Source organism: Rhipicephalus microplus, chromosome 8 (genome assembly GCF_043290135.1).
Source record: "Rhipicephalus microplus isolate Deutch F79 chromosome 8, USDA_Rmic, whole genome shotgun sequence".
NCBI classification, from domain to species: domain Eukaryota; kingdom Metazoa; phylum Arthropoda; class Arachnida; order Ixodida; family Ixodidae; genus Rhipicephalus; species Rhipicephalus microplus.
The window spans coordinates 26,843,692-26,867,397 of NC_134707.1; the positions used below are offsets into that span (position 1 = coordinate 26,843,692).

Below are 23,706 nucleotides of genomic sequence, written 5' to 3' on the forward strand. Positions count from 1 at the left end.
TTTTTAACAAGTACTACGAGTAAGGACCAGGGACTAGATGAGGATTCGATTATGCCCTTATCAAGCATTTTATCGACTTCTCGCTGTATAATAGCACGCTCCGGGGCCGACACACGGTAGGGTCGTCGGCGAATGGGTCGAGCGTCACCGGTGTCGATGCGATGGGTTACCACGGATGTCTGGCCCAAATTACGGTCGCCGAAGTCAAAGATGTCCTGATAAGAAGCAAGCACACGGCAGAAAGCAGAGACACACGGCAGAAAGCAGAGACTTGTTCAGAGGTGAGCTTGTCAAATAGCATTGGCTTGAAAAGGTCGGAACAGGAACGTGACGAGAACGACGTTGATGAAAAATCGGGTGGCGAATCGGTGGTTAGAGCGAAACTGTGTGGTCGACCAGTGATGTAAGATGCGCAAGTGACATGCCGCGAGGAATAACTTGCGCTGAGAGGCCGAAATTGAGGACGGAAAACGAAGTCCGGTTGTCCTTAACGGTAACCACCGTGTTGGAGAGTGCAAAATTGCGTGTCATGGTGACGTCAGAAATTGGGGCAGCAACATAATCACCATCGGGTACTGCAGGATATGGCGAGAGTTGGACTTGGACTGCGGCTTGCGGCGGAAGTCTAAGGAAATCGACAGAGCGTAGACGAGGTGGGCTGGTAGAGACGGTCTCCGAAAAAGATGGTAGTTCGAGCCGAAGAAGACCTTTGGAACAGTCAATGAGCGCAGCGTGTGAAGTCAGAAAGTCGAGTCCAAGGATGAGGTCATGAGGGCAATTTTCCAGTACAGCGAACAGAACTGAAGTTTGATGCTCAGAAATTGTTAATCGCGCAGTGCACATTCCAAGCACAGCAGGAGTACTTCCATACGCTGTACGAACGGTAGGTGCAATTGCAGGCGTCAGAACTTTTTGGAGGCGGCGGCGGAGATCTGAGCTCATCACAGATATTTGTGCACCGGTATCAATAAGAGCAGTTATAGGTAAACCATCAACGAGAATTGTAAGGAGGTTGCACCGCTGGTCGGGAGTAATCAGAGGATTTGCAGTCCGAGTCGTGTATGCAGCGTCACCTCCGGGGGCTGCACCGGCTAGTTTTCCGAGCGACGGTCGTAGGGAGACCGAGAACGGCGGGGTTGGGGCGAGCGGGACTGACGACGCATGGGCGATGGCGAGCGGCTGGTCCGACGTTCTGGATTATGCTCTGCACCTGTCTCAGCACGGTAGGACGGGGCATAAGGTGCACGTTCAGAGCGAGGCCACCAATCATAGAAGCTCGGTCGAGGTGATGAGGTCCAACGGCTGCGGCAATGGCGAGCGATGTGTCCTATCCGATGGCACGTGAAACATATGGGCCGATCGTCATGAGTGCGCCATTCAGCTGGGTTTCGTCGTGGCGCGAACGTGCGGTTCGGAATGGCAGCCGCAACGACTGGAGCCGAGCTGGAAGTAGCAGGGGCATTTTGATGAGGTTGCGAAATGCCCATATTCGCGATCTCTTGGCGAACCACGGCCTGTATCATTGAAACAGCATCAAGGTTGTGTCCTGGCGCGCTGACGCTAGACGTAGCAAGAGCCACAGCCTCGAGTTCCCGACGGACTATTCTGGTGACGTTTTCTCGCGCTGGTGGTTGGTGTAGTGTGGGCAAATCTTTGCAAGAGGACGTAGCCGCCGTGTTGGGAAGGCGGTCAGATCGGTGAACTATGCGCCTACTTTTTGCCTGTTCGAAGCGACGACATGCTTTGATGACCGACTCCACCGTCGAGCAGTCCTTGCACAGGAGAAAATTGAAGGCGTCATCCGCAATTCCTTTCAGGATGTGTCCGACTTTGTCCTCGTCGAGCATGTCCTTGTCGACCTTGCGGCACAAAGCCAACACGTCCTGGATGTACGCGATGTACGGCTCTGTGGATGTCTGGGCACGAGTCGCAAGCTCTTTCTTTGCGGCCACTTGACGTCCGATGGGTTTCCCAAATAGATAGCGCAATTTCTGCTTACAGACGTCCCAGCTAGTCAACTTTTCTTGATGTGTCTCGTACCAGAGTTTTGCCGTGCCATGCAAGTAGAAGATGCTGTTCGCCAACGTAAGCGTCGGACCCCAATGGTTGCTGCTGCTGACGCGCTCATATTGAACCAGCCAGTCATCGACGTCTATGCCACTTGTGCCGTTGAATAGACCTGGGTCACGAGGTTGCACCACAACGATCGGCTGCGGGGCTGACGGATCTTGTTGACATTGAGTAGCCTGGTCAGTCATCGTGGTAGCTGCAATGCGCCGTCCGCTTCGAAGTTCCAGCTTGTTGGGCTGTATAGCGAGTGGTACCCCACACCTTCCACCAATGATGTTACGGGGAATAAAGTATGCACTGGTGTGCAAAAGCGTACTGGCGAATATACTGGCGAGCTAATGCGTACGACGCTGCTGCAGTCCGAGCACGTTCCCGTTCAGCCCTTCGTCGTCGTCATCCTCAGGCATCTACTTAGCCCGTGACAATATGCACTATTCAAACTATTTGACTTGAACTATTGTCTTCGAATATACTTCTAACCTAAAATTTACTATTCACACATTTCTGGTCACTACAGTTTTATGAAAACAATAACAGTTATCCAACTCCTCAAGCCACCCTCCCCCTACCTTTCCCCACCCTTTTCTTTTCCCACCTCTATGATAGGCATGATGTTTTTGTATACATGTTTCATGCTCTATAGTTGCTTGGTATCATGGAGTGTATAATTGAAGTCAGTCTAGGAAAGTTTCTAGCATTTGTATAATTAATTCTGACAGCATTTGTACCTATTTAGTGTATGAGCACCTTTAGCACTTCTATGTGCTGGTTCAATATGCCTTCCCTTGTAGATGAAGCATTAATTTAATTTATCCGTGGAAGCATAGCTGTGGGCGCAGCTGGCATCATTGCTTATGTTGTAACCGAATATACAATGACATTTCATAACAAGGGGCACAAGTCTGCCATTTTCGTGCTTGAAGTTATTCCGGTGAAGCAACTCACCTGTCCAGCTGAACAATGTCCCCATTTTGAACATCTTGGAGTATCTTTGATATGGGCTCGTCTGTGTAACCCTGAAAGCAACGAGACGGCAGAGTCAGCAACTATTTCCAGAGTCATAATGCGCTTCCTTTCAAACAACAATGTTTTTTAAGCAGGTTGTAGAGACTTCGGTGCATATAAATATGTACAGAAAGGAGGCGGCAAGTATGCGCACAGAAGTTGGGACATTGCCATAACTAAACGCTGGTTCAATGAAAAGGCAAAAAAGGCAACACGCGAGTGGCAAACACCACTTTAGACATTTCTAGACAGACATAACCAGCAAAAGAGAAGAGCTTTAACAAGCCAACAGGATTAACCGAGTGATAAATGTCATGACTGTACATTAAAGCTTTGCTGAAGCATCTGTACCAAGTGCTTCAGTCTTACATACGGGAGAATACTAGTCTAGAACCTCTCTGCACTGAGAATAATTTTAGATACAAAACCCTAGCATCACCTGGTTAAAGCCTAGCAACCATCTAGAAACAAACTAGCATAATATAGAAAGCCTAGCAACAAACCAGAAACAACCTTGCATCACCTAGTGAAAGCATAGCAACAACCTAGAAACAACATGACATCACCTAGCTAAAGCTTGGCAGCAACCTAGCATCACCTCGAGAAAGCGCAGCAACTACCCAGAAACAACCTAGCATCAGCTAGTGAAAGCCCAACAACCTAAAAACAACCTGGCATCCCCTAGTGAAAGCCTAGGAATAACGTAGAAAAAATATGGCATCACTTAGCCAAAGCTTGGCAACAACAGAGGATCACCTGGTGAAAGCCTAGGAACAACCCAGAAACAACCTAGCATCACTTAGTGAAAGCCCAACAACTATCTAGAAACAACCTGGCATCCCCTAGTGGAAGCCTAGCAACAACCTAGCAACAACATGACATCACCTAGCTAAAGCTTGGGAGCAACCTAGCATCACCTCGTGAAAGCGCAGCAACTACCCAAAACACAATTAGCATCAGCTAGTGAAAGCCCAATAACCTTGAAACAACCTGGCATAACCTAGTGAAAGCCTAGGAATGACCTAGAAACAACATGACATCACCTAGCTAAAGCTTGGCAACAACCTAGCATCACCTCGTGAAAGCCTAGGAACAATCCAGAAACAACCTAGCATCCCCTAGTGAAAACCTAGCAATAATTTAGACAAAACCTATATCTACCTAAAGCCTGGCGACAACCTAGAAACAACCTAGCGAAAGCCTAGCAACAACGTAGCTTCACCTAGCTAAAGGTTAGCAACAATCTTGAAACAACCTAGCATCATCTAACTATAGCCAATGATGATATATGGTGTTTTTTGGCGCAAGGGCCATTTGATGGCCAAAGAGCGCCAGTTCATGAGACAGGAATGTGGACAATGGTTGTGATTAGCGGCTGTATAAGGGCCATAAAATTCCTCGCAGAAAAGCGGCTAAAAACATACAAGTAATAAAATCATGACTATGCCGTGAAAGGTGTGCATGTTGTGAATAGGTGACAAAAGTTGGTGATAATGAAAAACGATGGTGGACATGTATGGCATTAGCACAAGTACCTCACACGTTAGTACCCTTGCGTGCAAGGGCCGTGAGGCAAGTGCTTTCCTGTGTAGCCACCGCAGCAAAAACCTCTCTAGAGAGGTCGTGCTACGGTATGCCCGGGTATATGATATGAAAATTATGAATTTCCTTTAAAAACGCTAATAATGATTTGTGACTAAAAAGCGGTTCCCTACCGACGAACATTGCAGGGTGTAAAGGTATATGTTGTCGGTAGGATAGTGGGAAGTGTTGTCTTCTTAGAGTGTCTAAATGTTTACATTGAATTAAAACGTGAAGAACTGTTAATGCCTCACCACATTTATCACACAATGGTGGATCACCACCGGACAAAAGATGTGTGTGTGTCGTGTATATGTGTCCTATCCTGAGTCTTGTTAGTGTTACCTCTGTTAGACGTGATTTTGACACTGGTGGTCAATGGCCAAGGTGTGGCTTGATAACGTGTAGTTTGTTTTGTGTGTGTGTATCCCACTTGCTCTGCCAGTAGTCCCTGAGGTTTCGTTTGAGAGACGGCTTCAGATCAAGGACCGGGATTGATATGGGTGTAGGGGCAGTGTTTTTGTGGACGGATGCAGCGAGCTGATCCGCCCTCACGTTGCCTTGGATCTCACGGTGCCCTGGCACCCAGCACACCACAACATGTTGGTTGAGTGTGTAGAGTGTGCAAAATATGGAGTAAAGTGAGACAAGGACAGGGTTTTTTTGTTTTTTAAGACTGTGCAGAGCCGTTACCACACTGAGGGAGTCTGTATAAATTACTGCTTTTTGTATTTGTAATTGTTTAATGTGTTTAGCTGCCACAAGTATCGCGTAAGCTTCCGCTGTGAAGATACTTGTGCCTGGATGTAGAGGGCCAGCATCCGAAAAGGAAGGGCCAACAGCAGCGTAGGACACAGAGGAGTTAGACTTAGAGGCATCTGTAAAAAACTCAGGACGTGTGTATTTGTGTTGAAGTTCCAGGAAATATGTTCGGATATGGGCGATGGGCGCATGTTTTGTAACTTCTAGAAAAGACACATCGCAGTCTATAGTCTGCCACTGCCACGGTGGCGGGTATGCTACAGGAGCCATTAAACTGTGTTCGAGTGACACTCCAGTGTCCTCAGCTAGACCCTTCAGGCGAACTGAAAAGGGCTGCCTCATTGAAGGCCTGTTTTGAAAAAGAATGGAGCTCGACAAGTCATTAATGGTAGAGAATGAGGGGTGCCTCTTGTCTGCTTTCACCTTAAGGAAGTATACAAAGGACATGTAGGTTCTATGCAGATGAAGCGACCACTCATTTGACTCAACATAAAGGCTTTCTACGGGGCTGGTGCGAAAAGCACCCGTAGAAAGGCGGATGCCCGAATGGTGCACGGGGTCCAGCATCTTCAAGGCACTTTGAGTAGCAGACTGATAGACAATGGCCCCATAATCTAAGCGGGTGCGAATGAGGCTTTCATAGAGGTTCATGAGGCATTTCCTATCACTACCCCACGTAGTACGTGACAACACTTTTATAACATTCATGGCTTTTAAACATTTTGTTTTTAAATACTTGATGTACGGTACGAAGGTTAACTTGTTGTCCAAGATTAAGCCTAAGAATTTATACTCGGCTTTGACGGACAGACGTTGCCCGTTCAGTCGAATGTCAGGTTCCGAGTGCATGCCTCTCTTTCGAGAGAACAAGACACACGTGCTTTTTTGTGGGTTAAGTCGAAATCCGTTTTCATCTGCCCATGTGGAAACCTTATTTAAACCCAGCTGAACCTGCCGCTCACACATGGCCAAGTTGCATGACTTGAAGCCAAGCTGAACGTCGTCGACATATGTACAATAGAACATATTGCGGGGAATGAACAAGTGCAAAGAATTCATTTTGATAATAAAAAGTGTGCAACTAAGCACGCCACCTTGTGGCACGCCTGTTTCCTGGACAAATGTTTGAGAGAGCACACTGCCCAGACGGACACGGAATGTCCGGTTTGACAGGTAACTTTCGATTATATGAAACATTCTTCCGCGCACACCAAGGTGGGACAGGTCTCTTAGAATTCCGAAACGCCTTGTTGTATCATACGCCTTTTCGATATCGAGGAACACAGAGAGAAAATATTGTTTATGGACAAAGGCGTCTCTGATCTGTGCCTCGATACGAACAAGGTGGTCTGTGGTGGATCTACTTTCTCGAAACCCGCACTGAAATGGGTCGAGCAAATTGTTTGTTTCAAGGATATGTACAAGTCGGCAGTTTATCATTTTTTCGAATACTTTGCACAAGCAGGTTGTAAGTGCAATAGGCCTATAACTTGAAGCTAAAGAAGGGTACTTGCCCTCTTTCAAAATGGGAATAATAATAGCCTCTTTCCAGGAGGTAGGGATAGTGCCAGAAAACCAGATAGCATTGTACAAACAAAGTAGGGTTTTTCGTGTTTCGGCTGGTAGGTTTTTTAGCATTTCTTACACCACACGGTCAGAACCTGGGGCAGAAGTGCTGCAGGAGTTTAGAGATGTTCGGAGCTCCGCTAGACTGAAAGCTTGGTTATATGCCTCGTATCTAGTGGATTTGTGTTCGAGTTTCTGCTTTTCTATTCTTGTTCTGTATTTTTGGAAAGTGTCAGTATAGTGGGACGAGCTGGATACCCGTTCAAAGTGTGCCCCGAGGAAGTTTGCCTGATCTTCCAAGGTATCACCTTGAGTGTTTACGAGTGGAAGTGTGTGTACTTGTTTCCCTGCTATCCTACCGACCATGTTCCAGACTTTTGCCTCCTGTGTGTATGAATTGATCCCCGACAAAAACTTCTGCCAGCTTTCTCTTCTGGCCAAGTAACAACCTAAAATCACCTAGCTAAAGCCTAGCAACAACTAAAGCAACCCGATTAAACGTAAGAATCAGCTAGACTTGCTGTTTTGATCCTTGCACGACTTCTTGCAAGGTTTGCTTTTTTTTTACTGCAAATGCCCGTTTTTTTCCAAGGAAGGTTTCTCAGTTGTAGCTGACAAAAACAATGTGCTGGCTGTTTTACATGCCTCACCGACGACACGAGACACAGTCAAGCACCCCTACTTTGTCACAGCTCCCATCAGAATTCACAGTTCCTCTTAGTCTCATAATTCAGATGAAAAACTTGCGCATCATTCCAATCTGTGAAGGTAGATGACCAGCAATGCTGTGCCAGACACAACACACTGGTAACACATACGAGTTTTGATGAAAGGTACAAAAATACAGAATTGTTGAATTTATAGTATGCTTCTTTAAAGCGCTTTCACTTCGATTCACATGAGCAAAAGTGTAACGGGCAGATTGTTTGTTTACTCATTCATTTATTTATGCATTCATTTATCCTTTTCCTGTAATGTTAATTTGTTGTAGACCATTGGTGAGTAGCAAGATTTGTACAACTTCTTTGGCACATATTAGAGCTATTCTGTCAAGTAGGCCAACTGCACAGCGAGTTACAAATGACCTAGTTATGTACACCTTTGCTGTAAAAGCAGTCAGAGTTGTCACCAGTTTAAGTCACCGGTCTTACCCCTCCCCAGCCGAGTGCACGAGCGAGGTCGTTGCCGGTTCCAAGGGGTAGCACCGCGACCGGCGGTGGGGGCACGATGCCGATCTCGTCGATCACGGACAGGATCCAGCCCGCCGTTCCGTCGCCCCCACAGGCCAGTATTCGCAGGTTGTTCACTTTGCGGTACAGCTCGAGACTGCACAAACAAAGAAACAGTGCAATAATTACACTAAGTCCGTCTGGAAAAAAAAAACAATGGGATGATGGCGTAATGTGGTGACCTAGTACAATGAATGAGCAAGCACAATGACAGCACTTGTTACCTGAACTTATTACTCAAAAATTCTGAACTCTATGGCAATCACTGATCACTGACCCCCTATTACATCTTTACACAATGTAAGTAATGTTGAAGAACGGTAATGAGTCATTTACCCCAAAAGTGGAATAACACCGTGTGATTGTCTAAATTCTCTATAGATATATTCATCTCAGCCTTTGTGCAAATTCGATAGGGCGATTCAGAGCTAATTTGCTTTCGAACAATGCAGTATATAATGTTTAGGACTGCTGAGTGATCATCAACCCCATCCAGTGCACTGCAGATTAATACCCTTAAATGGCCCAATTCCTTAAGGCAAATTCACCGCTTCAGTTCACTCCCCGCCAACAGTACTTGGTTGGTTTATGAAGAAACATACCTTTGGAACGTTAACAGTTTTTTTTTTTCATCAAGCTGTGCATGTGCAAGCCATTTGCAATTATGTGAAACAGATCAGAAAATAAATCTCAGCTTTTTAATTTCAGGAATGTTCAGACAGAAAGCTCCATGTATGTATACGTAGCCCATCTACCAAGTAGAACTTCTAAGGATCATTTAAGGGTTGTTTCTATCCAGACATTCGGATCATAAAGAAGTTACCTAATTCTAGTTTTTTATGCTTAAACATTATAAACTCATGCTTGAGCAGGAAGACTAAGCACAAAGATGGAAGACGTGAAGGACACAGAAACATGCCGATGCGGGTGACACTGACCCCTGTCTGGGACCTCCTTCAGAGAGGTCAAACACCTGGCGTGGGTTTAGAAGCCACTGGAACTTCTGCATCATCTTGGACCCCTGGTTACCCCCACTCCGCGGGTTAATGAACACCAGCAGGGGCTTGCTCGACGCACACGGGATAGGCTTGATGGCAAACGCTCGCTGTGTGTCCTTGTCTCCGCATCCCTGAAAAGAAACCAATTCCCAAGAAAGATGTTCAGCTCATCTTCAAAAAACTGGATAGCACAGAAACTAGCCAACATGTGACGTTTTAACAGGTAAGATTCTGCAAACTACCAGCACAAGCCTCGTTCAATTAAATTTTGTTTAATGAAGCTATCAAGGATGCTATAAATGTACATATTGAATTATTTGCTCTGACTACTTGTAATCTATTACAAGTACAAGCTAGCCAACAATACAAGAACAAGCTGGACAAGTACGTAGGATGACAATTACAAGCTAGACACATATGTAGTAGTGAAATATCAGCCGTCGATTACTAGCAAAGCTTTACGTTTCATTCCTGGATTTAGCTGCGCTAAGCCATAGAAGAACACACAACCATAGACACTGTTACGGGAGAGCACACAGGGAAATGAAGCGATAGTTGAGATATATTTACACGACGTCAAGCATAAGCCGAGCAGGCAAGAGAGGGCGCGCACCCCACATCCCGCAATCACGCCATCTTTCTCGCTGTCTCTCTTGCTTGTTTAGCGTGATGTAGTCTCCTAGCAATAAATTTAGAAATTCGATTTTAGCAAGTCCTGAAGTGAGCTGTGAAACAGTCTATGTTGGAAATGTAATTGGTATTTATGTCTAGAGTTCTTTAAGTTTGCAATCCTCACTAATTTCATTAATAGCTAATTGAGAAATCAGTGACATGCAATAAGTTACATCACCGACAGACGACAAAGCATTATAGGCAACAAACTGAAACCCACTGTAATGGTCATATAACGAATTATTGGCTATAATGAAGTATGTGAAAAATAAGTTTGTCTGAGATATAGTGTGACTGGTATACATTTCTATTTATTTTTTGGATATAATGAAGCATTTTTGTGGCAGGTGTGACTCCATTATAACGAAGCTTGAGTGTAAAACAGTCAGTACTGAAAAAAATTGCCACAATCACAAGTATCCAGCACTCAAATTTGACAGGAATTCAGGTAAAATTGCCAAGGTCATTCCTCAAGCTACCTTGCTGGGAACATTGGCCTACACAAGTTCGTTTTCGTAATGTGTACAAGTCTAGAATGTACAAGTCTAGAATGTACAAGTCTGACAAATGCCCACCTCTTTGCGAGACTTTTTTTTTGTTGACGCCCGCTTTTTTGGCGACCTCCGTATGGAGGACTTGAAGGATCCTTTCCGGGGCAACTTGACGATCCACGATGGCGGCACAATGATGTCCATGTGCGTGCCCAGGCAGCACTGCTCGCCGATCCTTTGCATACTGAAACACGACTCCCTGTTGTGGTAGGCTGTCTTGCACCACGTGCAGCTGATGGCCACTATCTCCTGCACGCAACAACGTAGATAAGTGCAGACTCGACTGAATGCAGTGGCAACCGTTACGCTTCAAATGCTCTCAAGAGATGCCGGCTCACAGCGTTAAATTGACTTGTCTGTCATGTGCATAGGTCGGCGAACTAATGCATGAGACGACTTACTCAGACTCATATTGGCCTTCCTGTCCGAGTCTGAATGATTCAAACAACCCTTGGGTCAGCAGCCGAGCACCACAACCACCACACTACCGTGACGAAGTTCAACATGCACTTAACATATATAAATGCAGTACTATACTGTTTGGGTGGTGGATCATTTTTGTAATTACAGTCATTTTTATTATTATGCTGTATGTCTTCAATATGTATAAGTGCACTTTTCTGTACCATTACTTCCAAATCTTGGGCATCTATTTACTTAGATTTAGTTGTACTTTGATGAAACCCAAGTAGTCCAAATTTCCAGAGCCCTCCACGACGGCGTCCCTTATACTGATATCATGGTTCTGGAACTAAAACCTCAACAATTATTACTATCACTTCAACGATGCAAGCCACATACCCTTTGCTTCAACCAAGAGCTGTAATGTACACCCTATGCATAAATTATTATAAATCCAAAAAGCACGTGCGCTTACCTTGCTACCAAATGAGAGTTTTGATTGAAAGGACTGCAAAAAGAGAGAAACAAGGACACCCGAGTGGGATAAGACAATGTTACAAACCTTGTGCAAAAAAAAAAAAAAAAAAAAAACATGCGCTGTTTCACAGAGGAATAGCGAAGCTCACCTTGCTACACTGTTGGCACTTCCCTTTCTCGTAGCGCCTATGTACCCAGTGGTGCTGAATCACAGTTTGCTGCAATAGAGTTTTCCTCTAAATTTCTTTTTCGTTCATTTTTGACACTACAGCACTCACAGGTAGCTTAAGCTTAATCTTTTGCAGCACAATTTATAACCGACAGGTCTAAAGGCATGAAAGCTTGCATTGCATTTTTCGAAATAGACATTGTACAAAAAAACTTGAACCTTGAGAATGAATATAAAGCGTACTTCTTATCGGACTTTGCAATTAAAAAAGTTCTTGTCTGCGTAACTGCATGCGCTAAAGTGACAGACCTAATTTGAAGTGTTTTTGCTTTTCGCCTACTGAGACCTTGGAAAATCTGTTGAGTCTCTGTATGAATGCGACTCTGTACGGATGCACAAATTTTATGTTTCTGTAATTTAGTTCCTCAATTTATTTGGCTCGGTGCTGATGTCGGCTGTGCCCCTTCCAGCCGAAAGGATAGAATGACCGCTTCAGAAAAGTGATGCGTTTGAATTTAGTTTGTGGTCAAGGATCAGCTTTTTTTCTCTGACTGCAAAGCACTTTTTGCTTCCCCTGTAATACCAAAATGAGGTCTATTTATAACAATGCTCCACATTTAGAATGATAATAGACTTATTTTGTTTTTGTGACACCTCCTATAAATTGTGCATTCATGCTTGAGATTCTCCATAATCAGTGTTACGTGTCCACCTACACTTCTCAGTTTGGAGCCAATTACTCAATTAAGTTAGATGTGCCTCTTCATGAACAACACAAAACAGGCTAGATGAGACCAGGTACCATATTTTCTCGCATATAGCTCGCACAACAATACAGGAAAATTTAGAGCTGAAGTGAAGTTGCAGATGTCACCCAAATTTCGGAGCCCCATTTTTGGCTTTATGGCACCACTTCATGTTAATTTGAAGGAGACTATTGAACAGCAATTGGTTGAAAAACGTTTTTCTATTTTTCTGCAGCTTGTCGTTGGGTGTGCGGGCTATATCAAAAATGTAGTAAACGCAAGTAAACACAAGCAAATTTGGTACATATAAAATTCATACATTAGCAAAGATAGGGTATGCTTACCTCTCGATATTGTCTGATGCCGACATCTCTGAATGTTGGCTTACACTGAAACTTCATCTGATAAAAAAAAAATGTACATTACAAATATTAGTATACTGTGAATTACTGTTCAGCGTGCACAGAGCACTGCGTTTTGCAGTCATAAAAAGCTATTGAGAAGATGACACACAACCATACAGTCATTCGATAATGTTAAGAGACACTACACAGCCTGTTATAAAAAATAAGCAAGTGTCAAAGCTATTAGGTAAGTGGCTGTTAGAAGAGGCAGGTAAGCAATCCCGTCCGTCAGTAATGCAGCTGAAATATAGCATATCAGAGGACTAACAACATCGATCATCATGCATCAGAAGAAACACCACTTCATTTCTTTCTAACAATTCACTTGAACATCAATGACAGTGTCTCTATCGTATATAATATTTTGCTTAGTACTTTAATTCTTTATGTCAACTTAGCATCATCAATAGCTGAGACTCTGTAATTTAATACTGCAGGTGATAACAAAGTGGTGCATATACCCTTGTACAGATAACAAAGACAATCTCCAAAATTTAGTCTCACTGCCATTTCATTACAAACACATCAGGGTCTTTGGTGCATGAAGCAAACTTCCTTTTATAATGACCTGAAAGACAAACAGATTTCTAAGGGCTATCTCTGTTCCTATTTGAGGAGTGTCAAGAAAAACACAAAGTGTAAATAATGTGCCAACGTACTTACCTTATCACTTAAAATGCTAATGCATCCGGCATGAACAGTTATTTTACAAGCTGGGCATTTCATCCGGGGTCCGTGTTTCTGAAGAGAGATGGAGAAAAAAAAAGAAATGCGTATCTTCACATCAAAGCCAATTTCAAATCAGCTTGATAGCTTCCTACAATTAATGGCATTTGTTGAGATGCTACACGCCATAACAGAAGCACAAGAATTATAACCGAGTGAAATTGAGGTTTTTTTATGTGGCTTTGCTCTGCAACTCAAACACATTTATTACTTTATTTTAAATATTGTAAGCCATCAGATTATGTTTACATGGCTTAACATACCTATAACTCCCAGGTAATTCGAGGTTCTCAAACTCTATGAAATTAATAATACGAAATTCAATTGCAACATTGCTAAACATTACAATGCCGACCATTTAATGGCTTATGATCTCATGAAATGCACAGACCAAAAATCTCTAAAATTGAAAGAACCACTAATGTACACGCACAGGTGCATGAATACAATATTATAAACTGCGCACGCCATTCAAGTGCAATAGTCAACATAACGTTAGACATTCAGGTGCACAAAACTACACAAAGCCATTCAAGTGCAAAACCATACATGTCAATGGCAGTTTATAAGTACCTTGGCACTCTGGTGAAAAGTCAACCATTAAATGGACCATGTAGAGTAAACTGATAACTCAGAATATACACGCATGCACATCAATGAGAAAATGACTATAATAAGATCTCACAGGCAGTACTTACTGAGCATTCACTCTCTCCAACATAACAGAGATCCCCAGAGGCACTAGTGGCTGTCCATAAGTGGTCCCCATTGATAGCACTTTCCTATGTGAAAGAAGAGAGCAGCAAAAAAAAAGTACTGCCGACACCAGCTTCAAGAAACACAAAGCAGTGACAATGACAAGCAAATGAAAAAGGGGCCGCAGTGGGGACAGGATAAAAACAAAGATACAGAACAAGGCACAGTAGTTGCACTGATGTTTTCACAAGCATGACAAGTTTAACTCCCATGTTGAGCTTACCGATTACCTCTTGCAGAACCTACAGTCGATGCGAACCAACGACCTCGTCTCGGCATGGCCCAGTCTATGGTGAGAAACCCCTGATAATTTGAATGCATCTGTATCTCTTCTAAAGAACACAACTACCTCAGCTCTATTATAACTTCTGCATCCACAATGGTTAATTAGACTGGTTTTCATCACCTCTAGCAGAAGTTGGTCCAGGGTGATGAAAATATGTTCAAAACATAACCACGCCAAATTGAAGTCAAATGCTTCAGTAACTATGTCTCAATTCAATTGATGAGTACTAAACCTTGAGGGTGTTATAAACAATGAGAAACTCGCGCAGTGTTTAACGTCGACAAAGAAGTCACTCACCCCCCAGTCAGGTGTGGCACGGTACTGCCTCGTATCTCCATTCTCGGCGGGGAGTTTGACTTCTCCCTGGATTGCTTTTCTGTAAAGAGGCAAGGGGAGATAGGTGAAGCCCGGTTGCATCGCAACGATAATAATGCTATGCTACACTGCCCTACAAACCGACCGTCATCACACTACCACACAAAATCCATCTCCAACAGAGGAGACCCCACTCAAGAGTCGAACATTATCTAGCTGCGCAAGTCTACTGCTTCACGTTGCCTTGGCCATCGCAAGAGATAGCAAAAGAGTGCAGTCGACGGGTAGGTTTATCAACAATAGATGGCCCAATGTTTATAGCGATAAAATATTGGCAGAGGCGTAGAGAAATAGACACCCCGACTGAAAAGATGGACATTCAAGCAAAAGCTGCTTACATTGGAGCTTAAGTTCAAATTAGCACTATAAATCAATTTGACTTTTGTGCAATCTATTTAGGATGTACTCTGGTTGCTTGATGAAATTCAAGTTCACAATCTATTTGTAAACGGAACGAAAATACAATTTTACGTTGAGCTCTTTAATGAGGTTAAAACAACCAAACTTAGAAAGATAGCTGAATAATGTATAAGTTGAAAAAATAAGAGCACCCACAATGCAGCACTTTGTTTGGGTGTTCTTACTTCGTTTTCATTTCATGCGTTGTTTTAATACCACAAGGAAATCAAACCAACCAAACGATACGTGCTTCGCACCGACTACTGCACTCCCAAGCCTTTTTTTTTTCCGCAAGTTTTCAAGTAAAAAAGAATGGTCCACACAATCAAGTGTATTCAATGCCCAAACGAAACCACAAATTTTACCACCATTGTTAGCACGCTAGAGCTGTGTTGTAATCAAAAGTCACATAATTTTGGACATTTCATTTCCTGGACCCTTATAACACATCGCGCTATTTTTTTCAAGAGCTGTGTCAAAGCTATGCAGAACCTCGTCAGTATGTAACGATTATGCATATAGCAGAAGATAATACAGGTACTAAAGAGAAGTGACAAAGACTCGGATATCTTTCGACCATGTCTGCCAACAAGAAGTGTTTACTGAATACAATAAGCAGAGACAATCTTTTTTGAGCATTTTTCATATGAATGCTGCACATGGAAATGACTCCAAGCCAGAATGTGACAGTGTGTCAGCATAAAGCTCATTTTGTCAGTGAAAGCCAGAATGTTGCATTGCGATGTATTGCATTGTATAAATCTGTCAATCAAGTCTTTAATTCTGTTTATACATACAAGCAGAAGCAAACGTCCTAGTCTCCGCATCCTAGTCTTCAGTGACACCGGCTGCAAGTCACTACTTTCGTGTATGGGAAATTTGGTATCTTACACAAGAGCCCAAATTCTTTACTTTTTTTGACAGGGAGAACGGGCAGGGAAGTTCTCCATTCAGATATCGATTGATGATCATGATCGCATAGTTGCTTACACCTTAAAGTTATAGCGTCCTCATCCGGAGGCACAATATTTTTTTTGCCACTTCAGTGCATTATTGCAAAGGAAGAGACCACAAACACTGAGCTAATGGGAAATTAAGCATCTTTGTCATCTAAACTTATTTCATGTCACTTCTGGTAGAAATATTTTGCTAAGAACAATCGCAAAAAAGCAGTACCCTATTCAAAGAGGACTTGGACATGGCACATTCTGGCTGAAGCTGTAAAATATTTGTTTTCGCTTTTATCGGAATGCTTGATGCTAAAAGATAACTATTGTATGTAATTTCAGTGAATCATTGAATTTCGTTACGAAAAAATATAGCATTACTAAATTTACAATTACTGTATAATTATGTTATAATTACAATTAATTGTTGTAAAATACACTGCGACTTATCTACCACTTTCATTCGGTTGCCAGAACCTTTGAATCAAATCTCGTAGATTTGACACATTAATAGAGTGGATCATTATGCATGTCACAAAGGGGTAATCCTAGAAGTAATATTAACAACATTTGCTGGTTTCCCAGTGGGTAATGCAACACCGCTTCAACAGCTAGCTGAGACGGATTCCACACGTTGGTAATGTCATGTCCCCTTACGTGCACTGCACGTGCGAAAGTAGACTGAGATGTTCTAGCAAGTGCGCGTGGTCATTAATTCACCGAAACATGATGATGATTACGAGTGGTTTTTAATGCCGCAAGGGCCAATTGACGGCCAAAGAGCACCATTTCAATAGACTAGACATGAACAATGATATAATGCGTGGCTGCAAAGGGGCCTTAAAATTCCTCGCGCAAACGCGGGTTAAAACATGGAAGTAATAAAATGATGATATATAGGTTTTAATGGCACAAGGGCCATACTTGGCCAAAGAGCGCCATGGAAAATGCTGATAAAATGGCAATGGTGCATGATTTCATAGAATATGTACAGGATATGAACTATAGTACTGTTTCACAGATGTAAAGAGGCCTAAAATTCCTCTCGCTAACGCGGGTTAAAACATCGAAGTAATAAAATCATGACAGTGGCGTGAGATATGTGTAGTGAAAGTGGATGGCAAAATGTCATGATAATGAAACTGTGATGGAGATGTAGTCACCGCAGCCACGACCACGATACAGAGGTCGGGCTACAGATGACCTCGAAATATCAGGTGAAAGCTATGCACATCTTTTAAAAACGTGAAAAGTGTTTGCAGTTTAAAAAGCGGATCCCTACCGATGAGCATCCCAGGGTGTAGTGGGAGCTGCTGTCGGTATAGGGCAGTAAAAAATGCTTTTTTCTTAGAGCATCTAGCTCATTGCGCTGGACGAGAATGTGGAGAACTGTAAGTGGTTCTCCACATCTCTCACAATTTCGTGGATTGCCGGTAGACAGAAGATATGAATGTGTGGAGTATGTATGTCCTGTTCTAAGCCTTGTGTTACTTCTGTGTGTCGTGATTTTGATAGTGGCAGCCAATTACCTAGTTGGTGCTTAATAGCATGGGGTTTATTATCTGTGTGTCTATCCCACGTGCTCTGCCAATACTCCCCGAGTTTTCGTTTTAGAAATGGTTTCAAGTCAAGTGCAGGGATTGGTATTGATGCATTGGGAGTGGTGTCGTTGGCGGAAGCAGCCAGCTTGTCGGCCAAAACGTTCCCTTGTGTTGCACAGTGCCCTTGCCCCCAGCAGACAACGGCATGCTGTTTTGATGTGTACAGTGCGCACAGAAGTGAGTAAAGTGACACCAGCACGGGTTTCTTGTGTTTTTTAGGAGTTTTCAGAGCTTTAACCGCACTTAGGGAATCTGTGTATATTATCGCCTTTTGTAATTTTATCTGTTTGATGTGTTTTACGACTGCCAGTATTGCATAAGCTTCTCCTGTGAAGATTCTTGCATCAGGATGAAGAACGCCAGCCTCGAAAAAGGATTGGCCTACCGCTGCATTTACTGACGCCTCAAAGTCCAACACAGAAGTGTTGGACTTTGAGGCGTCGGTAAAGAACTCAGGGCATGTGTATTTATGTTGTAGTTTTAGGAAGTAGGCATGTATGTACGCAAGTGGTGCGTGCTTTGTGACTATAAGAAAAGAGACATCACAGTCTATAAGCTGCCACTGCCATGGTGGCAGATATGCTGCAGGAGCCATCAAACTGTGTTCAAGAAGAGGCACACCTGTTTCTTCGGCCAAGCCCCTTACACGGAGCAAGTAGGGCTGCCGCAACGAAGGAAGGTTCTCGAACAAGCCAAATCATTACTTGTGAATTGAGAGGGGTGTTTCTTGTCAGCCTTCACTTTCAGAAAGTACAAAAAGGACAAGTAACATCTTTGTAGGTGGAGTGACCATTCATTCGAATCCACTGTCAAATCATTGAAGTTCACTGAAGTGTTGCATTTCAAGAGTGCACAAACCAGATCGTAGTATTGCAAGGATGAGTCTTTTTATTATATATATATAGGGTGTGGTGCATTATTACTTTTTCATGCAGAATACAAAGACATAACTTAAACTTATATTCAACTTTCAAAATGATGAGACATGAACTCTAGCAAGTAAGTTGGTAGGCTCAATAAATTTTGTTGTTGGGCTAATTGTTAATTCGTCATATTGTTGACAATTCAGCGCAACTTTGTACTCCCAGAAACACTCATACATTCACTCACCACTTACAGCACTCGTTCAGCGAAGGAAAGTTGCCGTTGCACAAACAAGTGGACACAACGCAGAAAGTTAGCTGTGCTCTCTTTAGATAATAAAGGCCTTGGCCTATTTGGACGGAAATTGCACTGCAGGAAACGTTTGAATTTGAGTGATGGCTCCACTAGGTTACTAGCAGTGAACCTCTCTGAATGCTATATCAACCTAAAATAAATACTGAAATCTTGGAAAGACATCAACAAACCTGCCACTCTTGTGTGTATCGACCGATTAAACAGCATACAATAGCGTCGCTTTGCGATACCAATCACCACAACACAAACGGGCGGCAACGTGTGCGGTTAGAACAACCAGTTTTATTTATAGAGAGAGAGAGATGAATGGACAAATACCGACATACGCTGTAATCTATTGGGTAGGTCTTACTTTTTTCCCGTTTTCAAGAGGCACTTGCTCTTGAGCGCTGACACAGGAGTGGCCGAAGCTACTCCCAAACGATGAACTTGCTCCCACATACGATTGAACTGATGGCATATCACACGAAGGGGGTATAGGGCCACGGAACAAAAATGAAGTATAACGCACGCACACACACATACACATACACACTCAAGGGCTTCGCCGCACACTTCAAAAAGCGACGCTACATGATAGCCTCAAATTGTAGGCGTCGGCAGTTTTCGCGCACTACATGGGGCCGCGTCACCGCTATCGTTTCGCAACGCGATATCCGCTTGCTGTTCCATTCCGGGCTGTCATACACACGCGCGCCGCAAGCACACACATAAGCAAGCACCTCGAACGACGACTTTTCTTTGTTTTTGCTTTTTTACGCAGGATACAAGCACGAGCGGCTTCGAAGCGCTGTCTCTCCCTCGTGCGACACGTTCAACGGTTGCACAAGGGTATGACACGCGTTAATAGCTCGCGCCCAGACCCCAACCCCCCTTTTTGCTGTCGTCGCCGGCGAAGGACGCTTCATTCAAGCGCACTTGGGTAAGCGCACCTATTAAAGACGACGGCCCCTTAGCAACGAATCCCGGCTCGAAGGTCAAACATCGTCGCAGAACCAGGGACCGGCATTTGAACGTAGCATCGGAATATGGCGAGACTAAAAAAAAACGTCGAACACCTGCGCCGCGCACCGGTTTTTTCACGAATGGCGTACGCGCACGCACACAGGCCCACTCACAAGCTGTCGATGACGCATCGTTCTAAGCGCTGCTTCTCGCACGGGTGGTCATTCATCCCAGCGTTAGCGACGAGGCGGAAACGCCAGCGCCGAAAGGCACGGATCGCGGCGGCCGCCTCGCCGGGCGTTATCGGCGGCGGACTGCGGTTTATTCGACAGCAGCACTTTCGGTCAATCTTGGCGTGGCAGTTCATTGCATGACAACGTCACTTAGCGGCGTAACACACGAATACGCTTGATGATACGTCGGCACGGCGCCGAAGCGCACCATGCCCCCCGGGCCCCGGAAGAGGGGAAACCCCTGTTTACTGTGCGCGGTCTTTTTTTGTTTGTGCACTGCTTTTTTTGCAAGTTCATTGTTGCTTGCACTAGTCTTATTTTTCGCTAAACTTGGCAGAAATAAGCGTTCTTAGTCATTTTTGCAGTTTAGTGGAGAGACAGTTCGCAAATTCCGCAAGGGGTACTGAATTTATGAATTTTTTGCATGAGTATGTACAAGCACACACAAACACATGGACCAAAATACATGGAGCGTGAAATACTTTCATTCTGTAGGTTGGTGAGGCTGCCGTTGGTCATGCGGTCCCTAAATTAAATTAGTGTACTTGCGTCGTTATGGAGGAAGAATTATTAGGGTTTTCTTCCTCCATGAGTGTACAGCTCGTGTACGCGCCATTAATGCATGTGCAGGGAGTGCTGCAATCTATCGAAGGAGCTTAGGCCAGTATTCACCAACCAACAGAAACAACATTCCTATCTAACCCTATTGCGCTTGTTTTTCAATCTATTGCTGCTTGATGAACACAGTAGCTAGGTCAGTATTTATGAACCTATCTTATCTTTTACTCTGTAACAATTTCCGTGTCCTTATTACGCATGTAGACAGTACAGAAACTTGAGGAAAACGTGAGACTGGTTGGTTTGTGAATGCTGGCCTTGAGTCACTGCATATATGATCCTATTTTGATTGGTTGATCTGTGGTGTTTAACGTCCCAAAACCACCATATGATTATGAGAGACGCCGTAGTGGAGGGCTTTGGAAATTTCGACCACCTGGGGTTCTTTAAGCTGGCATATATGCTCCTATGACACTTTGTGAATTCCTGGGAATCTTCGGCAAAAGCCTGGGGGTGTCCATCTCTACGCCTCCACTATGCTCCGCTACGGTGCCATGCGCCCAAGCCGCTGTGCAATCAGGTGATTGTTGAGAGAGTGTGAGGGGAAGAGGCCGCAGCTGGCACCGTTCTAGGGCAAGGACGGACAGACGCAAGTATGAGACATTAAAGGCGTTCACCTTGATACCACACGCGCATTCAGCAAGTGCCTGCGATGTCAGCGCCATGTTCCCGTTACTTCTGAAGATGGGCACGCACAAGTCTCTCACCAGCTGGATCAGTTCGTGCTTGTTTCGTTAATTAGGAGGTTCATATGAAATGTTTCCCCACAGAATTCGAGCACACTTTAAAGACGCATTGACGCTGTGTCTAGTAATCATTATTGATGGTTTCCAACAGAAGTTCTTATTCAGCCGGTGATTTGCTTAGTCCCCATGCTTGAGCTCTACAATACCGTCCTTTGAACTTGCGTGCTATCGCGTTTATCATGCACTAGGGATTACCATTACTTAGCAAACTCGTTGCGTCCTTGTATCAGGAAGGATCTTCGGTTTGTCGTTTCTATAATCCTAGGTCTTTTGGTTCAGTCACGAATCGCCTTAAGCGCAAATACAGAAATGCTTAAGTTGCGAGCACACGGATTTGCAAAAGAGATTTTGGGGCATTATTCAAGTTGCTATTGGCTGAGCATTAGGCACACTAATGAATGCCCTTGAGAGCATAGGTTTTTTTTCCACGAGGTATCCTCGCAGGAAATGCATTGTCGTCCGCCACCGTAAGCCACAGCCGTCATCACGCGTTACCGCCGTCAGCATTGGAATTTCCAGTCTAAGAACTGAATCTTTCATCTCGATTTCCAGGTATCGAAGCGAGAAAAGTACCGGCCGAGTGGTGTTTTTTTGCTAACCGTAACGAAAAGCGTTCACTTCTTTGGTGTCCCAAGAAGGCACATCTAGAGAGTTTCAAAGCATGTAAGACCAGCCCTAAACAGATTTCCACATTGTGTGCAGTTGTAGACTTGATAGCAAAAACTGCAGTGTGGACGCAATTGTACAAAAAGAAGGCGGTGCATATCCAAGTTGCCGACGCAAGGGGATTCCTGAAGCTCTCACCGGTTTCTCCAAATAATTTTGACGAATCAACGTATTCAATTGCAGATAGCTTTCTAGGTCGTAAAATCTTCCAGCAGTACATGCGCAGAACAAAAACCCGTGAAAAACATGTGTTTAACATTTCCAAGCATCGACGCCAAAAGTGTACGCGATTTTAAAGTATACTTCTGAAAATCATTTCACTGTTTGTTAGAGTCAGTGTAATTTGTAGGTGGTAATTACCAAATTGAATAGGAGATGATGTAACGTAATGAATGACTACTGCTATAGCGTCATTAACTTCAAGTGATTTCAGAGTCACGTCGAAACGTCCGCCCAGAGTATTTGCGTGCGCTCCAGCCTGCGCCTAAACGTTTAGAGCACGCTTTTTAACACAAAATTTCGGTGGTGGTGGAGGCCGCGGTGGTTTATAAGGAAAAGTCACTATGATCCGTTCGCGCAAGTGCGAGATAGGCGCAATGAAATAAATCATAACGATGTTTGATCAAAACAATTTGTTTGATCAGTAAGTGTTATGCCACGAGGAGACACCTCAAACAACACTATAAGAAATGTGTTTTATAGGAGAAGTCACATTAACACTTGCCAACTTGAGTGAACACTTGCCAATTGCGCTTCACTTATCCAGTAGACAGGACGTGCAGTGCATGTATATATATATATATATATATATATATATATATATATATATATATACGGATGACATGCGACACCCACGCTTCAAGAAAAATTAGCAACACAATTCCTCATACGCTATCATTGCCCAAAGTCGGCTATAGTGTTGACAAAACGTAATTAAACGTCGTTCACTAACAATAGCCGATCTGTACGAACAATGCATAAGCGTCAATTACGACGTAGCTGCCTGTCGATGATGATGACGGTAGCGATGATCCTGCAGCCTATCATTGCCTAAGAAGTAGAAGATTGCAGCGACGTTTGACAGAGATGTCAACAACATTTGTCATATAATAATTATTTTAACATTCCAGTCTGCTTTAAGACACTATTTCGCTAAGGGAACGAAGTTTCGAAGTCAATATTAATTTGTTTCCATAGCATCACGCGTGCCCAACGCATGCATGTACAGATATGAAGCACTTCTGGTTCCGTCCTTCGTTGCCCCTTCTCATGCCGATTCCTCTTCGAATAATTTGTGGCGCAGGGCATTTCTCTAAGCCTACATCATTCATCATGCATAGATGGAAGCCTCTTAATGCTTCACCTGTCGCGGTGCGCAAAAAGGCGAGGATGCAATGCAGTATTCTGTAATCGAAATCCCTCAGGGCTCGTTCGTCGACTTCGATGTTCGTTCTGCCTTTCTTTACATTTTAGTTTCCAAGTTTGTTCATTCCCTTCGCTTGCGTCTAATGGCCTTCTTGCGCTGACACCGACGTCAGCGCCCCCTGCGTTTCGTGGCAGGAGCTGTTCATGTGGAGCGTTACACGCTTCATAGGGC

At 43.8% G+C, this 23,706-nt stretch overlaps 1 protein-coding gene across 6 annotated transcripts in view; it reads right to left on the reverse strand.

The window, feature by feature from the left end:
- The window catches only part of rdgA (retinal degeneration A), a 445,829-nt gene that overhangs the window by 50,979 nt on the left and 371,144 nt on the right, over positions 1–23,706 (reverse strand). For 4 of the 6 annotated variants that reach the window (XR_012885518.1, XM_075871370.1, XM_075871369.1 and 1 more), the window contains exons 2-11: positions 14,698–14,776; positions 14,057–14,140; positions 13,296–13,373; positions 12,573–12,629; positions 11,463–11,531; positions 11,312–11,344; positions 10,459–10,683; positions 9,152–9,342; positions 8,136–8,310; positions 3,016–3,086 (exon numbers count right to left, since the gene is read on the reverse strand). Coding sequence is in view for 5 of the 6 variants with exons in the window: in XM_075871370.1 (XP_075727485.1) it covers positions 3,016–3,086; positions 8,136–8,310; positions 9,152–9,342; positions 10,459–10,683; positions 11,312–11,344; positions 11,463–11,531; positions 12,573–12,629; positions 13,296–13,373; positions 14,057–14,140; positions 14,698–14,776 (1,062 nt within the window). In the remaining variant the exon portion in view is untranslated. Of the gene's footprint in view, positions 1–3,015; positions 3,087–8,135; positions 8,311–9,151; positions 9,343–10,458; positions 10,684–11,311; positions 11,345–11,462; positions 11,532–12,572; positions 12,630–13,295; positions 13,374–14,056; positions 14,141–14,697; positions 14,777–19,253; positions 19,998–20,019; positions 20,321–23,706 lie in introns of those variants that run through there. The other 2 variants (XM_037416470.2, XM_037416471.2) reach the window with 2 other exon arrangements.